Source organism: Arachis hypogaea, chromosome 5 (genome assembly GCF_003086295.3).
Source record: "Arachis hypogaea cultivar Tifrunner chromosome 5, arahy.Tifrunner.gnm2.J5K5, whole genome shotgun sequence".
NCBI lineage: Eukaryota > Viridiplantae > Streptophyta > Magnoliopsida > Fabales > Fabaceae > Arachis > Arachis hypogaea.
This window is the reverse complement of record NC_092040.1, coordinates 42,692,839-42,710,655: the sequence shown is the minus strand read 5'-3', so window position 1 is coordinate 42,710,655 and position 17,817 is coordinate 42,692,839. Positions and strand designations below refer to the sequence as shown.

Here is a 17,817-nt window from a genome sequence, read left to right as displayed (position 1 = left end):
TCTTTGAAATTTTATAGATAGTAATATTTCTTCAAGCACATCTACTATAGAATTTAATTGTGGGTTAAAAGTATGATGAAGATGTGGGGAATCATTTCCATGGTAGCATTTTTTAAAAATTCCATGTGAAAAGTAAGTTTTTTCAGGTTTTTGAAGTCCTTCAATAAAACTTATAGTAAAATAAAGATTTTGAGAAAAATCATTTTGTATTGATTTTAAGAATTCAGTGTCATTACAATTAACATTGGTTAAAATCATTAATTTTTGATCTATTAGTTTTGATAATTTAATTATTTCTTCTCTTAAATCTTCTAATTTACTTTTTTCCATTAGGTGACGCTTTTCTTTGTGAAGAGTTACGGTTTTAAGTTAAAAGTGTAGTTTTAGAATGTGTGGTTTAGATTTTGCCATGTAGACACATCTTTAAAACAACATCTTTACCATATATTTCTCCATGTAATTTTAGGTGCTATCCTGCTACTAAAACTTTTTAGCAGTAGGGGGGCAAAAGGCTGTTTTGATTTGTAGTCAGATAATTACGATTTTTTAAATTAGATTAGTCAAGTTTTAAATGATTTGATTTAGATGCTGCTGTATGGATGACTAAACTACAATTAAATATGTTAGTTCATAATATATATATAAATGTTCAAATGGAACAATAAAATAGTAGAACGGTAGGAATAACTTGATGTATGGTGGAAGCTGAATATGCTAGTATTACTACACCTTACCTACGTTTAGTAAAAGGGAAGCTAAATTATCCATTATCCTTATCTGTTATATATAGGATCTTGTGCGAAAGATAGACATAACAAGTTAACAACTCTCAAGTTGACTTTTCGTCGTGTCATGTAATATTTTCCATGATTCGATCGTTTACTTTTTGCCGATCCTACCTAGTACTTACATTTGCATTGGTTTCAATCTTCGTCTGTACATTTTTATCCGCTTATGCTTTGTACTTGCACAATTTGCTACCTGGTAATAGATCTATTACTTCTCAATTATAGATTGATTCAAACTTTAATTGGTAAAATTATATATAGAGATAACACATACGATCGACAAAACAAAAAGTAGTAAAACAGAACATAAATTAAAGGTATAGAAAATATTAATAGAACAAATCAACGATGTAATCAATTAGTAAAAACTCCACTTTAGTTTTTGCCTAGTGATGGAAATAAAAATGTGAAAAGATTTACAAGGATACACCAACCAAAAAATGAAGAGCAATATTAACACAAAAAGTACAAATTTCGGCTATACAGAGTAAGGGCATGGGCAGTGGGCACCGAAGCCCGCCACCGCCTTATTCCCATTTACAGTTAACCGAACCCGTGACTGAGAGTTCCGGTGGTCCAGTGCAGAATAGAGCACACTAGTTCTTCTCACGGTTCAGGCTATCCCAAAGCAACGCGCACTGCCTTCTGGCGAATCCCACGCGCTGCTTTTCAAGGTCGTAAATAACCTCAAAGCCCTGCTGCTGGTAATTCCCAAGCGTGGCCCCGGGTCCACCACTTAACTCAGAATCATCACCACCGTTCATCAGCATCATGCACCCCACTCTTCTTTTCGTCGTGGCTCCATCTTCACCGTACAAAAACTCGTAGAAGTAGTTCCTTCTAGGCAGCACCACACTCGAATCATTCCCCGCAAAACGCAACGTCACCGCCGGAACCTGGGCCACAGTGTCCAAGTAATAACATGGACCCAGGCCCGTTTTCCCCTCCACCTCACTCGCCCGCTTGTGAATTCGCCCCACTCGCCGGTCGAACTCAGCCACCACCGAGTTATACAAACTCGCTGGCAACATCGTGAACGTCGTCCCGGAATCAACTACAACACCACCACTCCCTGTCGCGTCCACCTTTCTCAGTATCTCTGGCGCCGGAATATCCCTCTTCCCGACTGAGATTCCAGCTAGCCCGACGGAGTAAAAGTACGGGTGCTTCGGGTTCCGAAGCAGGGACGTGTACACGAACTCACCGTGTTCGTCCCCGCCGTCGCGACGGCCGATAATGAGTGGACTCGGGCGACGAATTCGATCGCCGTTGAAAGAATGAGATACCAAACAGTATGAGAATCGATTACCGAGCTGAGGAGAGAAGGTGGCTAACTGGGCCGGAAAAGAGAGCAAACCACGGCCGAAACCAGCGACGCCGGTGGGCTCACCGAGGGTGGTGTGGGCGCAACCGAAGGTGAAGTTCTTGAGAACGAGAGAAGACATAGAGAGTGTGTGGCGATAGAGGTTTGCGATTAAGCTTCCGTCGCCGTAAGCGTAGTAGAATGGCGGACACGCCGATGAACTGCAATCAGAAGTTTCTATGGCGTCTAAGGGGCAACGTGCCATTGCGCAGAGGTCGGATGATGACGTGGAGGAGTGGGCCGCGGAGCATGCAGGTGACTGGCATGACACTGCGTGGGCCCGTGTGATGTTTGGTGGCCTGATTGGGCCTGGGCTGGGCTTTCCCTCGCAGAGTATGCACTCGAAGGGGGCACAGGGGAACCAGACAAGGTCGCTGCCTGTGTCCATATAGAGGGTTATGGGATGGGCCTGGGCCGGGCCAGAGCCCAGGGTGAAGGACAAGGTGTAGTCGCTTCCAGGGGAGAGAGGAAGGGAAACTTGGTGCTGGCGATGACGTTGGCGTTGGTGGTGGAAGCGGACGGCGGAACGGGTGGAAGTGGATTTGAGGAGGTTGTGGGTACTGTTGAATTGCTCTTTGGAGATTGAATGTGTGAGGGGCATAACAAGTGTCTGTGATGATGAAGATGGAACCCAAATGAAGATAAGAATGAACCAGAGAAGCTCAAGCTTCCTTGCGGAAGATGCCATTGCTTTTCACTTTTCAGGCAGAGAATGAAATTTTGATTTTCAAATTAATTGAGACTCAGACTTACGAGAAGGACGGGTTTTATAATGGAATTCATTAGTGATGGTACGAAGTTGCCGCTTCTGCGGACTTAGGACAATGTTATTATCCCAATTAATTGAATAATTTAAACCTGCAATCAATATTCAATAGTGATATACTATAATACTTTAATGTCTTTTAAGGGTGTAAGTATATTGATGTTAATGTGGGAGGGTGATAGCTATTTTGTTGATGGTTTTGCTGCCAACAGGTTTTGTTTAGGACAGTCATTTTTTGAATTGCTGTTTTCACCTTCCTTTGGTGGTTCCAATTTTCCAATCCAAAGAATGCTAAAAGTTTTTCAAAAGAAGAAAAATACTTCAATTGGCCACTTGGCATAGTTAAATTAACTAAATCCAAATTTCATGCTTCAGTTGAAAAATGCTAATCAGCATTTGTGATGAATTAATTTTTGAAAAGCATGGCTAAACTGTACAAAATGATGTTTAGCCTTTTCATTGATTAGGTTAAAGTCCTATTCTCATAGATAAGTGAAAGACTCACTATTTTTAGTTGTTTATTTTTCGAAATACTAATAAATAAAATAAAAGGTAAAATAAAAGGAAACGTGGAAAATGCAATCAACGTCAAAATTGACTGCGATGTGCGAACCAATGCATTGGAGGCGTCTAGCAAGATTGCAAAGAACAGAGAAAGCTCTCAAAGCGACGTAGTTATCAAGTCAATCAGGGTCAGAGTTCAATTATTTTCTTGTATTAACTTAACCTAATGACGTATATTGGTCAAAATCAACTTTTCTTCCATTCCATTTCAAAATTTGTCTTCCCTGCCGACCTTTTCATTTTTTTTTCCAATAACCTTTTGTTAGGTGTTTTATTTTAGAATTTGATTTTTGAAAAGAATGTTCGGTTAATATTTTTAATGATAAAAAGTAAAAAATCATTATTAATTCTATTATAAGGTAAAAATTTAATAAGTTTGATTAAATCATCGCCTAACAGTTCTTAATTATTATTAATTTTAAATGAATATAACTATACATGAATAATAAAAAAAATTGGTTATCTAATATTTTTTTAAATACTGTGCATTCTAAAAATTAATGACTAAATTAATTATTATATATATTACATATTTTTAATATATTTTATATTTTAACATATAATTTATATAAATAATTAATTAGGTAATTTTATTTTTGATGTATATATAACATGATTATTTAATTTTAATGCAATTTTTTTATACAGTGAATGTGTACAAATGAGAAGAGTAGACAAAAGATAAAAACGAGAATATAACACATCAAATGACGAAAACATATTTACCAAAAAAAAAAAAAGAAAAAAAAAAGAAGGATGAATCATATCATTGAAAGCGAGGTATCATTCACAAGGAATAAATTGTTCTACTAACAAGCATGAAGCATCATTAAAAACACGTATATAATATTAGTTATCGAACAAATTAAACCCGTCAAGATCATCATGGAGTGGTCTAAAGCCATTGATTGAGAGACACACCACATAATGTAACTAAAATAATAGACACCCTACACCCTCAACGCGGAGATGCAAATAATGGCTTCTAAAATTGCTATATATGCGTCCTACCAACTTAATTGGGTCGCTTTCATTGCATTAGTGGAGGTTAGCCATTTGAGTCTAATAACATATAGTTTTCCCTTGCTTTAGTTCCTCACGCTTTGGTTCCACTAAAGCTTATGTTATGTGAGTATAATATCCATTCTTTCCTTTCATTATAGTTGGATTTGGTATCCACAGCTATTGAAATTAAAGAACTTATTATTATTTATAATTCTTGTGATGCTAATGTGGTCAACAGCAGAATAACACAACCACAAGATTGGCTGCTTTGGCCATACAGTATGAAAGACCGAAAGGCATCTAATGTTTATTGACTCATTACCTAATGGATGGAATTGGATGGTACACCAATCCTATAAAGTAGATATCCATTGTTTGCTTCTGCCCAAAAATGTCAACTAGCATTTATAAGGGGTTAAGAAGATGAGGAATTTTTGCTACAAAGTATAGGAACTAGATTAAAAATTTAATTTATAATGCTTCCAAGGGTAGTAGAGGACGACTAGAAAGGGATTCGGCGATGTAGGTGAATATATAGACAATTCACAAGCTTTTAAGAATCAATTATTGTGTAGGCCAATCTCGACTTAATCCAACTCATCTGGTCATTTTGGATGGTCTTGAAGTCATTTCCCGCATTAAATAATATTGGGCCAAATCCTTTGTTTACGTAACAATAAAATATTATAATACTGCCCACAACTCATGATGTTTTAACTTTTAATCACTAAATTTCCATATATTTTGGATAGTTTCGTCTCGGCGAAAGAATTTTACTAACAAGTTATACCCCTTCCCTTTTTTTTGTTTATTTTTCTTTTCTAGATGTTTCTATTGACAATTATTTTCTAGATGCTTCTATCACAGCTGTTGGTAATTGTTTTTTTATTATATATTATTTTGAACTCAATGACTTAAGTGGTTATCCATGTTTTGTTTCTTGTGAAACCAAAAAGCAGCATGCCCGTCCTAAATGCAATCTTATTTTAATCAGGTGGGAGCCGGGGGAGGGTGCTATTTATGAGATTTTGATTGAGCTGACTTGTTTGTTTAGCATTGCAAAATATCTTCAAAAATATTATGGCAAGGCATTGAATAGGGAACGTGTATATTCAGTTCAACCAAGTTACCTGTGAGGCTGTGAAGGTGTATTTACTACAAAGTCTATATTCAGTTCAGCCAAGGAATCCATGAAGGCATATTTACTACAAAGTCCTCAATTTGTTACTATATATCCATGCAATGGAGTATGTTAATTGTTATTTTTGTACAGTACTCATTAGTACCAGTGTCAAATGTGACTTATTTATTATTTATTAACTGATGCATTCTAACTAGAGTACATGTTATAATACTATACATTCATTACTCCACCTACTTACAAAATAGTTAACCTTAAAAATATGTACCATTTCAATATACAATACACACACTCATTACATGTATTTATTCATTAGATACAAATATGTTGATAGAGATGGCTGTTGTTATAATGTGAAAATGAGAGCCTGAGACAATATGTTAAATTCACTGGAGCTCACACAACTCAAAATTAACTCAAGAAACAAGAGTTGTCTTGGTACATATAAAAACTGTTAAACTCTAATACTCTCTTACACTTAAAATAGACAATCACTTGATGTGAGATTAGACCAATTGAATATGTGCAGAATGTCTCGATAGTATTATAGGATGAGATTTAACATTGTATTAAAATTAAGTAGACCAAACTCAGAGAAATAATTTGGAAGATAAAAATAGTTTACACTTATAAAAGACTTATAAAATTTTAATACAATAATTAAAAGTGGCAAACCACACAGCACAAGCAAATATTTATCGAGACTAATACAAAACTTCACACATTTACACTAGCATATAATTTTTATTAATTCAACCATCAGGTTATCACTATCTATCAAATTGATTATATTTGTAACACATTTAAAAAAAAATCAACATCAACAAGAATGTCACTAAAAAAATTATTTATATACATGTAAAAAAATATTTCTCAATTAATCCATCTTATTTACTAGATGATCTTTGGGTCCAAATGCTTTTTCCCAGCAGAAAAATATGCTGTGAATATGCTATAAGTATTACCTACTTACCTATACCGTATAAAATAATGCCTAACTGTAATGGACATCCCAAAGTTCTCCAATTCCATTAAATGAGGACTGGCTAAGTGATTTTGTTTAAGACAAAATCCACAAAGTAGAAAGTTCTTTTATTTGGAAAGGTTTATTAAAAAATTGCTGGTAAGCAAACCACTAAAACGCGTATTCTTTATCAAAGCATTGTATGCTCCCTTCTGAAACCAGAAAAAAGTAGCCAAAGCTAGCATATTAACAACAAAGAGCATCTCAGATCTAGGATTTTAGGGTTTAGGCAAGTGTAATCCTTTTCTTATTCATATTTATATATCATCTACTATGATCTACAGGTCAAAGTGGAGTATAATTGTTACTACACACTTTAATGATAAAAAAATTGAACAGATTTAATTTTGAATTTGATCCTATATCTAGCATGTTTCCGAAGAGGGAAAAAGCAAAATATAGCAAAAGAACAATCAAGTACTCCACGTTCATTTATATTTTTTGAGGGAACCTGTGGGCTATGGCTTTATCTTTTCCAGAAATCTCTCTGCTTCTATGAAGCCAATTGGTCCTAAAGGCATGTATTTTATGAATCTCCATCTGCTTAAGCTCGAAAGTGGAAAAAGGTTTTAGTATCTATGCAGTGCGAGCTGTTTATGCAAAATAGTAATCAACAAGATGAAGAGATACCTGGGTGTATAGGGAAGCGCCAAACAATGGAGGTGTAAGTGGTTAACAGAATTCAGGGGAGGCTGATGAAAGCCAAATCTATCAAAAAGAAGGTAACAGAAACAATCACATGGTCATGTTTTGCTTCTTTTTAACTACAGCAACTAACTTCAGGTCAAGTTAACCTCATGTTTTTACTAGCATATTAAAAACCGAATATGTAACTCTTTTAAGAATGGAATAATCTTGTATATGAACACACAAAAATGGGTTTATAACACAATGTGATTGATGAGTACGAGTAATTCAAATTACAATAAAGAAATACATACATTCAATCTCCCAACTATTATTACTACGGTATAACTCTTGAATGTAAATTAGACCAAGTATAATAACACTAGAGGTGGTGGAAGTACCTGTGGTGGTTAGAGTGAGGTGCATCTCTAAGTAATAGCATTCTCCCAACCTCTAACATGTGAGTCACTGTTGAATAATAATGATTCATGGCATATAAAATAAAGAACTTGAAATTGAAAGTGATTAGAGATTACGAGTGATCTTGTTTACCTAAAGCATAGTCTTCAGTTTTCCTTTGGAGATCATTCACAGTAGGAATGTGCTGCACAGGGATTACCAAGTAATGCCTAAAAAAAAAAAAAAAGAATTAGTAACCTCTGAGATTTGAGAATCGAGTAATCAACAGAGGTAGTGTACCTGAAAGCAGAAGGCCTAATGTCTTGGAAAGCAACAACCTTATCGTCCTGCAATTTTTTAATACTCAGATTCAACTCATAAATCACAATCCAGAGAGAGAGAGGAGAGATGTACAGAGTGTAGAAGAGTGGTGGCGGTGGATCTGGTGGCGATCTCACAGAAAACGCATGAGGAACTTGCCGCCGCCATCATTTCTTCCTGAAACTCAGCTCACTGGATCGATTCGATTGGACTTTTGGATGCAGCTTTCATCTACTATTGTAAGACCTCTGCCACGTGTCAAACAACCACACCACTCAACGACCTCTCCTCATTGATCCATACAGGTAAACAAGAAAGAATCGTGCTCCATCAAATATTCAAATTCCATGGTCCCTCATTTGTTTGAACTTCCAGTGGCTATTGCCTATTCGCAACCGGTTCCACTGTTCATGCATCTTTCCTGCCATCTTTTTTATGTGAATAACAGGGCTAAAAGCCCAAGAAAAAACAAAACTAGGTTACAAAACTACATTTCAAGACATTTAAGAACTATTGAATTGGCTTTAGATAAAACAAATATTTATTTTTTTATCTTTTAAAAAAATAATAAAGAAAAGTTATTTTATATTTAAATAATTTTTTTAAAAAATTTTCAAATAATTAAATATATTTTTTACTTTTGTTCTTCTTAAAAGTAAAATATTATTGACTTAAAAAAGTGAATAATTTATTTTTTTAATAAGAATAAAAAATATATTCAAATTTATTTAAAACTTAATAAAAATATTTTATTTTTAATAAAAAATCTTTTTTTTTTTTGGATTAAATAAATCAATCCAAACCACACTAAAATCCGTCGGACATCATTAAAGATAATTTGAGCTAGTTCCTCGTGAGTTGATTCACAAAGTTATGCCCTAAGTTAGTTTTGAGACTCTCCTGGGATATTTAGGCATCTCTATTTCCTTCGCTGTAAGTACGAGTAAAGGGAGTACATCTTTCTGCCATGATTGATTATACATGATTTTGGGCTTCAACCCCAATTATAAGCCCAAAAAGAAATATAAAAAGAATTTCATAATTCTATATTTTAAGAAAAACATAATACTAAAAAAACACAAATATAACCATATATAATGTCTTGAATATATATATATATATATATATATATATATATATATATATATATATATATATATATATATATATATATATATAACATAAAAATAAATAAATTTGATTTTTATGTACCATCAATACTAAAAGTGTGTTGTCTTTTAAATAAAATGTCTCAATTTCCATATTTACTATCTAATAAAATCACAATTATCTATGTTGCATATTTTAATTTGATGTCAATAATAATTAACAAAAAAAATAAAAATAAAAAGTTCATAGATACTAGTAATTGGCGGGTGGAAACTTAGGTATAGTCGACTTCACGTGAAGTTGATACCTGAGAACCGTTAGATAATTTGACTGATTTGACTAAATTTTCATCTAACGACTCTGAAGTATCAACTTCACGTGAAGTCAACTTCATCTGAGTTTTTACCTTGGCATAATACTCATAAGTGCGAAACAAGTTTTCATAATCACTTAATCACATGCCTTTATAGTTTTATTTATAAGAATTTTAAGTTGGGGAAATCATGTTAAATATTTAGTTTTAGTTGACATGCAACGCTATCATTCAATTATGTAGTATCATATACGAAAAAGTGGTCTATTATGAATTACCATATATGAAAAATGTTGAAGTTGTGGATTTTAAGATTTGTTCTCTATTTTGCTTAAGGCGGTCGAGGGTTAGGCATAGAGTGAAGGATTGGAAAAACAATAGTGGAGTGATGATAGTAGTGAGGTGAAATTAGTTTTCTTATAGCAGTTCTTTTTATTTTATTAATTAAAAATAATTTAATACATAATTATTGATAATAACCATATTTTTATTCATGTATTAGAGATTCTTGCTATGACAGTAGTATTTTTTGCATATTGTATACGCATTACAATCTATTCATTATATCCATGTCTTGGGTGTATTGTTCTGCCTTACTCGTGTAAACAAAGCAACCTCAAGTATACATTACCGGAGGCTAATCTAGTTTCTTTCTTTTTTTTTGTGATTAAGAGGCTAATCTAGTTTCTGATAATTTAAAAACCTGTTACAATAACTATCTAAAACGCCCAAATAAAAAAGCTTATCTTACAAAGAAATTATTCACCCAATCAGAATCACTCTCGGACCAATTGGAAGTTGCATGAGCAAGCGATTTAATTGCAGAGTTGCAACCCGATCGTTAGTGTCAAAGCTAATAGTACTGCGGTAACCGATATAAACAAACATAATACAAATGTCCCAGCCCAAACACAAAGAGCCAACTGTAATTTTTATTCCCAGTTGTTATTGTCACGACTACTAAGTACAAACCCAAATGAAAACTAACAATGAATTCATGGGATCGAACTTCCTCCCTCGAGTGAAATTATAAAATTGGGTAGCCGATCAGCAAGAGTAACACTAATCAAAATTGTGATTTAGCAGCTGCGTAACATACTGCAATGCGCAATGCGCAATGCCTTGACGAAATTCTACAATCACCTCCTAAAATGACCTTATTATACAATTTATTTTTTTCGGGGGAGTAACAAAAAGAAGGGCACAACAATAAATAAATTAAAAATATAAATAAGTGAAGGTACCAATGGCCCAAAAATTGTAGAAGGTACCTCTTGCATTCAATTTAACAGGAGAAAATGTTGTAATCGAAGGGAAAACTGCATGGGGTAAAAATAGTCCTCATGCCGAAAATAATAACTATATCCTGTGGGCGCCTTGGGGTATTATTAATTCTTCATAATCACCAACCGAAACCTGCTTCCAATTTTGAATTAGCCCATGTATCATTGCATCGACCATATACAAGAGAATTATTAAATAATACTAGTTGAACACTATCTAAAAATCTGGAAATATTACCTTGTATTCATTGCCAGCATAAGCATACTCTATATACAACTGTTTAGGCTCTCCTGGACAAGGATCACAAAACCCCATGATGCCCGATTTTTTTACACCTTCATGAAGCTGTATCAACCAATCGCAAAATCATAAGAGAAGCCCCGCACACAAGTATCCCAAGGTACACAGCAATCGCACAATCAGAATTTAATAAAAAAAGATTAGCAATCTCAAAATGTATAAACCATATGGATCCCAAAACACAGTTGGCAAAATCATGATATGACATCAATGATATTATGTGTTATTTATGGAAAATTATAGCCATACAAGATCCATAACTAGTAGTACTAATAACAGAACTGGAAAAGGGTCAAATAGTTTTGTTAGAAAGATGTGTCATCTCGGTTGATCACTATGAGAGTACGAGTTATAGTTGCTTCTTTCATCTCTCACAGTAATCTACTTAAGGAATTGTTAGAAGACATTTATGATAACAAAACACACATCTTTGCACCCTTAAAAAAAAAAAGGATATCCTATCTGCAGTTTTGCCATGTCAGCTAAAAGAAGTTTTCCACATTTTACCCTATACTTACTGCAATCTCTGTATTCAAGTGGATAAGTTGACAGGAAAATTGAAAAAAATTGACAAATATAAATCATTGTAGCTAACAATCAGATTATTTTTGTAAAGCATGCAGAAAACAGAAAAGAAACATACCTTGAGTTGGCCAGAATCATTAACTAGAAAATTAAGAGGAATGGTGACATCAATAACTTCTGAAGTTGATTCAAGACTTGTCTCACTTGACGAATTTAAGTTGCACAAAACTCTTTCATTTCCATATAGTGCTCTCATAATAACCAGTCCACCTGTTTCTAATTGCTTGTTTCTTTTCCTGTTAGCCACATTTTCTTGTAATTTCTGAGCTTTCTCTGCTGCTGCCCTTGCTTCTTTAACCTGCAGAATTAATTTCCCAAAGGGGGAAATATTAACCAGGATGTCAATTGGAATTCTGCAAAAGGGGAGAGATACAAGAATGTCTGGTTCAAAAGAATCATCTTTACGTTTTTCTGTAGTATATTAATGTATGAGCTCCATAAAAGAATAAATAAGAGAAATGACTCTTTTTTATTTTCAAAACACACAAAGAATCTTATCCATAAGCTTTCAAGAATATTGGTCTCTTCCAAGTTCCACTATTCAACACATGGACAATGCAAGCTACAAGTAGACATTTGGTGCAACAGAGTTCTATGTCATCAGGTATTTTGTACTATTGAAAGATATTTGGATATGGGATATACAAGAGATTCAAGAACCCAGCTGTTATCCAATTGTTTAATATTTAATGGGATGTTATAACTCGCCAGCTATTATTAATTACTCATATGAACAAGCAGACGAAGGTGTGTAGCGCATTGCACAAAGATCTAAAATTATTGGGGTGCGTATATTGTCACACTATCACACAACAAATGAGACATTGGCATATTTGAGATGAGAAGGCTAATAGTCGCAAACAAAAATCAACAATACTAGATATTAGAGAATATGTATACCTGTGAAGATGTTTTCTCGTCCTTCTCTAGAGCTTTCTGCTTATTCCTTCTAAGGTAATAGGGTTTAATGATGAATTTCTGAAAACACAGAACTCAAATATTAAAAGAAAAATACAAAATGAAGGAAACATCATCAAATTGTTTGATCAACCAAACAATAACCTGTGTCACACTGGATGAAAAATAATTATTTATCTTAATTCTACCAAAGAGTTTCTATAACAGAAATACCAGATAGTGAAAATTAGCAAGTAAGGCCTAAAAATGCTTGGAAGTGAAGCTTAAGATAACACATGACATTATCTATGACTGTAGCATAACTAGGCACTAGGCAGATAGTATAAGGAGCAACCCAAAAATAGAAAAAAATAAATAAATAAAATAAAAAACAAAAAATAGAAAAGAAAAGATAACTATGTAATCTACAAAGATATTGATTATTAATGTCAAGTTTATTGACCTTCAGTAGAAAGTACATAGATGCTGGAACCACCAATGCTCCAGATGCAAACACAGGGTTCAAATGCTTTGTCAACAAAATCTGCAGGTAATAGTTCATTTGTTAATATTAAGTTTTCCCCCCTTACAATATATTCACCCCCCCACCCCAAAAAAACCAAAAAAGAAAGAAACAAAAAAAAAAGTGTGGTGTCTGCTCTTACATTACATTCACTGAGGGCGCTTCGAATACCATGGATCATATTTGGGATTTGTAATTTTGCATCTAAACCGTTCATATACAGATCTTATTTAATAATTTCACCTATAGCTTTTCTAGGTCTTTCTCTACCTCCATTTTATTATCCTCCAACTAATCCACTTTCCTTACTGGCCCGTTGCAAGTTTTTTCTGTACACATACATATATATATAAAAGTTTGCAGTATATGTATGTGTACAGAAAAAACTTACTGCAAACTTTTATGTATATTTATTCATTAGCCAAATAATGAAATCCATATAGAAAAGCATGGCTTATAACAAACAAAACTTTGTTCTTAATTTCTCTAAGTGGGAGGGCACAAGTCTACCTAGATTGGACTACCTGAGTAGTTGTGTAAAATATTTAAATAAAAGGTCAAAGCCCGGTATCTATGGGACCATACACATAAAAAGCCAAGACTGTCCTTACAGGAATAATCAACTTTTGGCCCCCACGATGTAGTTCAAATTTCCAGAAAATACCCTGAAAAATGTAAGAAGCATATTAAGATAGCTTACATAAACAAATTGAAAACAGGGGGGCGAGTTAGCTTAGTTGTATTTAACTTCAGATTGTTATTAAATCACGAGAAACAAATGAGGAGGGGAGAAACATATGCAAAGAAATCTTTGAAACCATTCATTCCATTGGTATTGTAGAAAGCAAGAAACCATTAATCTGATGGGAAAAAATGGAATATAGCTGCAAGGTAGAAAATTGATTTTATACAGTAGATGTTGAGATGCAAACTATAACAGGGGGGAAAGGCTCTCCTTAACTGCTTTACCTGAATTCCTATTGTATACAACCAGCGCACGGTGCTGAATTTAGAGATCTTCCTCCCACCACCAACTTCAATCTCAAGGGAAGAACTACAAGGTTAAATTGCTTTATGTCAAAAAAGACAACATCTAAACTAATTAGGATATTGGCTGCCAATGTTCTTGAATTGATGCTCAGTCTGAATGGTCATTAGCATAGTTGACAACCAAAAAAAATTGAGTGGCTTAAACTTGAAATCATACAAGAATGTTGCATTGCTATTTTGGTATACATCAAACAATTCATAGTAAACAATGGCAATAATCAAACAAAAAATAAGGATTCTAGTCAAGATCAAATCTATGAATATATATTTAACAAAGGTTTCATAAGATATAACAACAAAAACCTTTGCCAAGAATATCATTAAACATAATGAGCATCCAATAATCAAATTCTAACTTTGATGCCATGAGATACTTTCTCCTTAAACAAAACCAAAAGCAAGAAAGTGGCAAAACCCACGTGCAATAAAATTTTGCATACCTTCCTACTCTTCCTCCAATGCAGCCAAGTGATTTAGGAGAAAAGCGATGAGTATAATGAACTGATGTATCAAAGGAACCTGTGCCAAACTGGGTTGAAAGAAGTCAATTGAGTATAGGAAAAGACAAAAAATAAAAATAAAAAAAAGTCCCAAACTTTTATACAGAAATAGCCAAAATCTAAGCCACTAAAAAGTCAGAAGCACATGAGATATTGTAATTTTGGTTTCATATTTTTCGTGTAGAGCCTAGAGGTACTGCATTTATGCATCAAAAGAGAGGTTCCTCCAGAAATTAAATTAAATATGAGCAGTTTTAGGTGACTTCCAGATTGTAAATATACTTGCTGTTGGAGCTAAGACAAATAGTGATGTGATTCAAATAACTACCTCTTCAGTTCTTTACTGCTCATAAGAGTTGTTACTTTTACAAGACAAGCATGCTATTGATGCATAAATTAGTTCACTACCCACTACTAAAGTACTAATCATGCAACTCTAAAAACCAGTTGAACAAAATCCTAGAGCGGTGAACCATACGTGTGTGTATGTTGTTTATTGTCCAAATGGAACATGAAAACACTCCTTTACATTCAAACAATCATGAGTAGTGCAACTTCTCGACTATTGATAATGAATTTTTTACCTTATAATACCTTACCCAAAGTTCACATAAACAAAACCTCAAAAAAGTTCTATTACATTTTGAGAGGATGAGGAGATTTGCAATAAGATTAATTAGCACTAAGTAATAAGAGTAAGTAAATAACGATACAATGATTCCAAATTGAATGTCATACAAAATAATCACTTGCTAACTCAGTTAACATGATTAGAGCGGGTTGTGCTTAGGGTAATAAAACTTCCTATCCAACTTGACGAGTTTATTTTGCAGACCAGGAAACACAAAAGTACCTTTACTTCCCCAGAAGCAGACCTTCTCTCGTCTTTCTTTTGCCAGCCGACAGCTATAGACGACTGTGTTCCCAAAGCAAGCTGTATCTGTAAGCAAGAGGGAAGCTATGAAATATAGTAGATTGTAAAACTGCTTCAAAATTCTTAAAGTGGAGAAAAAAATGCCTAATTTTCCGCTTTAACACTAAAGGTTTTCCTAACTATAGCTAAACTCTGGTACAAGTAAGACATTATTTTTGAGGGATTTGGCTATCTAAGAGTATTGAATATACGATGTTTCCATGTGTTTTTATATTACAACTTGAAAAATATGTCCTCACAATGATATGTATTGTTTTTCATTTCAATTCCCTGAAACAATACTTATCATTCCATGAAAGTAGCATACATGTCCACTTGCAGTTTCTGACAATTGGCGGGTCCATAAATTTGAAAGATTCAACGAACCATCTTGCAAAGACAGCGCAAGGCCCATTGTTGCAGCTGAGTGTGATGATAAAGTACTAAAATACAAAGCACAACAAACATATAAGCATCTTAGCATCACCAGAACTGATCAAAGTGCACTATAGAATTTGATTTTTGAAAGCAAATCACAGACCGAGATGCTTGCACTCCAACTAGTGCACGTAAACCAGCTGAAGCCACTAATTCTACTGAGGAAGCTTCAGAAATTTGATGCCTGAATACTGCAGTGGCAGCTCCACCACCTTCATTTCCATCTACTGCTAAATTGCCACCAATTGTAATAGCATCACGCTTCGATAAGTCAGACTGAATTTCGCTTGTCATGGCCATTCTGGTACTCAGAAACATAATAAATTATGTTAACAGTCAGATGAAAATCATAAAGGCAGTTTCTAAACTCACAAATTGCAATGAGCAACAGATATGCTTAGAAAGGTGTTAGCATTGTGAAAAAAGTTAAATCAACCACACGTTTCAAGGTTTCAAATTACAGTCAGTAATAACAACATCAGCTATATTTTCCAGTCTCATTTTCCACAATTGTGCTATTCAGTGGTTCTTTCACTGAATCTTATTATCCTAATCAATAATTTTATAAACTTAACCAACCAGATTTAGAGTGATGAGAAAATAGAAGGAAAAACTATGATGAAACAGAGCAACAGCAACAGCCTACCCTCTGAAGAGGCCATCACCATTTAGACAGTGTGGCAAAGACATATTGGCGAGAATTGTACCCGAAGATCGAAAATGCGCGGCCATCTTCTCCCGTTCCTTCATCCTCTTGAGCCTCTCCAGCTCCGCCTTTATCTCCTCAGCTCTATTCAAAGTCGCACCCAGCTCCAAACCAGAATTCACACCTTCCATGCCATATATATCATATATTTGCCTCTTATTTGAATCTGACAGTATCTCGTAGGCCTCACATATGCGTTGAAAATTCTCCGTAGCAATATCTTTCATCTGAGAGAGGAAAATACCAAAACAAGTAACGGATTGAGAAGGAATTGCAAAACAACAAAGAAACAGCTGAGAAAGAGAGATAGAAAAGAAGCATACGTGAGGGGATTGGTATTTATCAGGGTGATATGCTTGCGCCCATTGGCGATAAGCTCTGCGGATTTCTTCATCGGAAGCTTCTGGAGACAAGTTGAGGAGTGCGTAGAGTTCTCGGTTTTCTGGTGCTTCATTTGGTTCATCCATTTCATTCAGTTAGGGTTTTTGCAGAGAGAGAGAGAGAGTATGTGTGTATGCTTTTCAAAGTGGAAAGGGGTTTAAGGGGGGTTTTCGGCTTACGTCACCCACTGGTACTAACCAAGGCATAAATTGCAAGGTGCAGATTCGGTTGAAAGCCCTGGCTAGTCACGCTACAACAGTCAAGCCTCCACTCTCTTCCTTCTCCCAACGTCAACGGCTGATAAGAAAAACAATAGTGACGGCAACAATTGTAGACTTTCTTTTTTTTTGTGGTCATGGATTATAGGGCCGAAGCCCACAATTGTAGAATTTCTATGTTTTGGGTTTTAATATTTTTTTGAATTGGGTATTAGCCTCGTATGTCCAGAATTGCCTCTCAACTTAAAAGCATAAGAAACGTAAAGACAAGAGAATTTGGGTTAGTCTAGTGGTTAGCTCACTAGTCTGTTTAAGCAAGTGTCGGGAGTTCGAATCCCGCCTTGTGTATGCAGCAATCCATTGGCCAGCGACAAACCCTTAAATGGAGCTCAGTACCGCGACGGATTAGTCCTTGACCTGCCGAGTTGGAGGATACCGTGAGAAACAAAAAAAAACAATGCTCTAAATCAACGGCTAGAATTCTTTAGCAGAGGAGGCCAGATCACATATTTGTATAATGCTGCATTCGAGTTTAAATCCCAACTAAAATTATATGTACTTTAAGAATTTTTAGGTAGCGCTTGGTGGAGAGATAGAAATT

General features: G+C 34.6%; 3 protein-coding genes across 6 annotated transcripts; all 3 read right to left on the bottom strand.

Moving 5' to 3' along the window:
* Positions 1-1,117: 1,117 nt before the first annotated feature.
* LOC112801520 (probable aspartyl protease At4g16563) lies at positions 1,118-4,236 on the bottom strand. Its single transcript, XM_025844310.3, has one exon. It carries the CDS (start codon positions 2,837-2,839, stop codon positions 1,385-1,387), a length of 1,455 nt encoding a protein of 484 aa, XP_025700095.1. The 5' UTR covers positions 2,840-4,236; the 3' UTR covers positions 1,118-1,384.
* Positions 4,237-6,875: 2,639 nt separating this feature from the next.
* Positions 6,876-8,499, bottom strand: LOC112801519 (bifunctional adenosine 5'-phosphosulfate phosphorylase/adenylylsulfatase HINT4). Of its 4 annotated transcripts, none has more exons than XM_025844305.3 (6): positions 8,092-8,499; positions 7,978-8,024; positions 7,831-7,907; positions 7,680-7,746; positions 7,282-7,359; positions 6,876-7,194 (listed from the first exon to the last, which is right to left on the bottom strand). In XM_025844305.3, exons 1-6 carry the CDS (start codon positions 8,167-8,169, stop codon positions 7,110-7,112), a joined length of 432 nt encoding a protein of 143 aa, XP_025700090.1. In that variant the 5' UTR covers positions 8,170-8,499; the 3' UTR covers positions 6,876-7,109. The 4 variants fall into 4 exon arrangements, with proteins under 4 accessions (XP_025700090.1, XP_025700091.1, XP_025700094.1 ...); XM_025844306.3 differs by having other exon boundaries at positions 6,876-7,191; XM_025844309.3 differs by having other exon boundaries at positions 6,876-7,191; positions 7,978-8,015.
* A 1,830-nt stretch (positions 8,500-10,329) lies between these two features.
* On the bottom strand, positions 10,330-17,381 carry LOC112801518 (chaperone protein dnaJ 13). Its single transcript, XM_025844304.3, has 13 exons — positions 16,941-17,381; positions 16,558-16,844; positions 16,015-16,212; positions 15,802-15,916; positions 15,414-15,500; positions 14,501-14,589; positions 13,980-14,064; positions 13,622-13,675; positions 12,951-13,031; positions 12,491-12,568; positions 11,649-11,888; positions 10,943-11,050; positions 10,330-10,837 (listed from the first exon to the last, which is right to left on the bottom strand). Exons 1-13 carry the CDS (start codon positions 17,082-17,084, stop codon positions 10,781-10,783), a joined length of 1,623 nt encoding a protein of 540 aa, XP_025700089.1. The 5' UTR covers positions 17,085-17,381; the 3' UTR covers positions 10,330-10,780.
* Positions 17,382-17,817: the final 436 nt, after the last annotated feature.